At 65.2% G+C, this 3,636-nt stretch overlaps 1 protein-coding gene across 1 annotated transcript; it reads left to right on the top strand.

Moving 5' to 3' along the window:
- Positions 1 to 265: 265 nt before the first annotated feature.
- LOC116464980 (vacuolar protein sorting-associated protein 28 homolog) lies at positions 266 to 3,222 on the top strand. Its single transcript, XM_032148203.2, has 8 exons — positions 266 to 508; positions 625 to 662; positions 916 to 1,005; positions 1,636 to 1,741; positions 1,870 to 1,971; positions 2,417 to 2,470; positions 2,553 to 2,644; positions 2,917 to 3,222. The coding sequence occupies exons 3-8, from the start codon at positions 926 to 928 to the stop codon at positions 3,032 to 3,034; spliced, it is 552 nt and encodes a 183-aa protein (XP_032004094.1). The 5' UTR covers positions 266 to 508; positions 625 to 662; positions 916 to 925; the 3' UTR covers positions 3,035 to 3,222.
- The last annotated feature ends 414 nt before the right edge of the window (positions 3,223 to 3,636 follow it).

Here is a 3,636-nt window from a genome sequence, read left to right as displayed (position 1 = left end):
CAGGGGCTAAATAGTTCATCACAGGAGCACTGAGGGCTCAGAAACCTCCAGGCAGAACCGGCTTGGTCCTGCTGGGCAGAGATGATGAGCTTCAGTGTGGCCAGAACAGTGGGGGTCCTGGGCACCCTGTGTCACCAAGCCCAGGGGAGAGGCTGTGTGTGATGAGCCTTGTTGGCACTGCAGCATGAGCCACGAGCAGGGCGTGGCCACTGTTGTGCAGGTGACTCGGCCAGGGAGCCTCGGTGGAGCTGGGGAGCTGGGCCTGTCCTGCAGCCCCCGGCTTCTCAGAGGTGTTATCATCAGGTCCCCCCACACACTGATAGGGGTGAGGTTGGAACCCCTGTGCTCCAGCTCCCTCTGGGCTCTTTGGGACCCAGCCTGGGAGGCCTCAGGGAGGAAATGAAATGGAGGCTGGGACTGGAGCCTGCCCTTGGGTTCCCTTTGGGGCCAGCCTGCCAGCTCTCTGCCTTCTCCTGCAGCCCCTGGGAACAAGCCGGAGCTGTATGAGGTGAGTGGTGGGTGCCCACCCGGCCGGCATTGGCCAACAGCAAATGCCTGTGTGGCCTCCCCAGGGCCCTGCAGCCCCTGTTGGCACTGGCCCACAGAGCCCGCTCTCTCCGGCAGGAAGTGAAGTTGTACAAGAACGCCCGGGAGCGGGAGAAGTAAGTCCAGGTGCCCAGGCTGCCCCAACACACCCATGCGCATCTGGCTGCCCTGGGGCAGCCCCCCTAGACCCACCCCAAACTGAGGGGTGGGAGGACGCAGGGTCAGGCTGGGGAACTGTTCCTGAGGCACTCCAGGATGGAGCGAGAGGTGGGCAGAGCTCCCGCAGTGGCACCTCCGGGCAGGGGATAGTGCTCTGGGCTCTAGGCTTGGCACCCCGGGGCCTGGCCCGATAGACAGGTGTGTCCTCAGGTACGACAACATGGCGGAGCTGTTTGCGGTGGTGAAGACGATGCAAGCCCTGGAGAAAGCCTACATCAAGGATTGTGTCTCCCCCAGCGAGTAAGAGCCCGCGTCTTTGGAGGCCTGTTCCTGCCCTGCCGGGCCTGGGTGCTCCATAGGCAGCAAGAGCAGGTGTCTGTCAGGCTGTGAGGTGCCCACTTGTGTGGGGTCCACCCAGCGTGAGGAGGGTGCCCCTGGGTCTCAGCCAGGGAAGTCCTGGGGGCTGGTGAGGGACGCGGGCAGAGGGGCAGCTCCTGGGGTGTCATCTGGCCCACTCCCCCACCCTCATCCCCCAGCACAGACAATCTTAAAAGACTGTTGGGAGGCTTGGGGATGTCCCAGGATGTTTTGGGGGGGCTTTGTTCAATGAAGTGACAAGACCCTCACAGGCCACCGCACAGACCATGAGCTGCGGATGGGGCCATCATAACAGAGGGCTGGTCGCTGTGGTTCAGAGGGTGGGCAGGGGTTGGGGGCTGGGGCCTCCACCTGGAGCTGAGCTACAAACCCCACTACGTGCTCAGGGCCTCACCCCCGAAAGCTACTAGCAGCCCCTCCTCCTTGCTTGGCCTTTCTTTGCCTGTCGCCTGGCCCTGTCTGGGAGCTGCTCTGCCTCTGGACCAGCCGAGGGGGCAGGATGAGCTGGGTGGGGCTGGTCCCATGCTTGGGCAGCAGCTGGCCTCTCCCTAGGTACACTGCAGCCTGCTCCCGGCTCCTGGTGCAGTACAAAGCTGCCTTCAGGCAGGTCCAGGGCTCAGAAATCAGCTCCATCGATGAGTTCTGCCGCAAGTTCCGCGTGAGTGCCTGGTCCTTCCAGCCCCGGGGGGCGGGGACTGTCGGGCATGGGTATGGCATGCCAGAGGGCTCTGGCCACCTGGGGCTTGCTGTCCTGAGAGCCCCAGCACCCATGTCAGCCCCCCACAGCTGGACTGCCCGCTGGCCATGGAGCGGATCAAGGAGGACCGGCCCATCACCATCAAGGACGACAAGGGCAACCTCAACCGCTGCATCGCCGACGTGGTCTCGGTGCGTCCCAGCCCCCAGGGCACATGGTTAGGAGGGCCAAGGCTGCCTGCTGCAGCTGGGCACAAGCGTAGGGTCCTGGGCCTCCAGAGCTGAGCAGCACTCTGACTTGCTGGGCAGAAGGGAACCCTTTTAACTAGGAACGAGGGGTGGGCAGCATGCGGGGAGACCCCCAGGCCACCTGGACTCCTGTCGTGGGGATGAGCACAGGGTGCGTTCTGGCGGGGTCCCGGCCTCGGGAGAGAATGTGTGGGCCCACCGTCCAGTTCCCACACAGCTCTCTGGGCAGCCGGGACCTCATTCACCCAGGAGGCCTGCAGGATTTGGGAACAGAGTGCAGTGAGGAGGCCCCAGTGGCAGCTGTGGCTGAGGAGGGGTTGGGGCCTGGGAGCTGCGGGGCCTCCCCCACCCCTGGACACGCGAGCCTGATGTGCACGCCCGTCCCCAGCTCTTCATCACGGTCATGGACAAACTGCGCCTGGAGATCCGCGCCATGGATGAGGTGCGGGCATTGGGCTGGCAGGGGGCCTAGGCAGGAGGGGATGGAGCCGGTCCCGGGGTCCCAGCCGCTGTGTGTGTCCCAGATCCAGCCCGACCTGCGAGAGCTGATGGAGACCATGCACCGCATGAGCCACCTCCCGCCGGACTTCGAGGGCCGCCAGACGGTCAGCCAGTGGTGGGTCTCCCTCCCTGCCAGGCAGAGCCCCCCAGTGCCCCCGAGACCCTCCCCGCCAGGCAGAGCCCCCCAGTGCCCCCGAGACCCTCCCTGCCAGGCAGAGCCCCCCACTGCCCCCGAGACCCTCCCCGCCAGGCAGAGCCCTCCCAGTGCCCCCGAGACCCTCCCCACCAGAGCCTCCCAGTGCCCCCGAGACCCTCCCCGCCAGGCAGAGCCCCCGAAGTGTCCTTGAGACCTTGCCTGTCCCCACATGCCCTGTGCTGCACTCCCAGGCTGCAGACCCTGAGCGGCATGTCGGCGTCGGATGAACTGGACGACTCACAGGTGCGTCAGATGCTGTTCGACCTGGAGTCAGCCTACAACGCCTTCAACCGCTTCCTGCATGCCTGAGCCCGTGGTGCCAGCCCCTGCAGCAAAGGGCGGAGTCTGAGGCGATGACTCCTGGTCCCCTGTCCACCACACAGGCCCTGGTCATCCACACAACTCACCGTCTGCAGCTGCCTGTCTTGCGTCTGTCTTTGGTGTCAGAACTTTGGGGGCCGGGCCCCTCCCCACAATAAAGATGCTCTCCGACCTTCCTGGTTGGGTGGCTCCCCCAGGCCTGCCCTGTGTATTCTCTCCACCCTTCTGGGACTCTCAGCATAGAGCCCTTCTCACCTACCCTCCCCCGACCTGTGTGGTGGCCCGGCCCTGGCTCTGTCCCTGCCACTGCATCCCTCATGACCTGCGTCACTCAGTGACAGCTGCTTCCCTGGTGGCCTCTGCCTGGGCACATAATGGGAGGCAGGGGCGTTTCCATAGCCCAGAGGCCTGGAGAACAGGTCCACCACCTGGGCCAGGCGTGGCTTGACTCTGGCCACGGGGGAGGCTGAGGCTGCCTGCCACCCGTCCCCACCCCTCACCGAAGCCCAGGGCAGCACCACGTCTCCCGAGTGCAGTCAGGTCCCAGCATACCAGGCCAGGCTGGGCTCAGAGGCGGGGTGCACTTCATG

This window comes from Hylobates moloch, unplaced genomic scaffold (assembly GCF_009828535.3).
Source record: "Hylobates moloch isolate HMO894 unplaced genomic scaffold, HMol_V3 SCAFFOLD_2512, whole genome shotgun sequence".
Lineage (NCBI taxonomy): Eukaryota > Metazoa > Chordata > Mammalia > Primates > Hylobatidae > Hylobates > Hylobates moloch.
The sequence above is the reverse complement of the archived record's forward strand: the minus strand, read 5'-3'. Positions and strand labels throughout refer to the sequence as shown.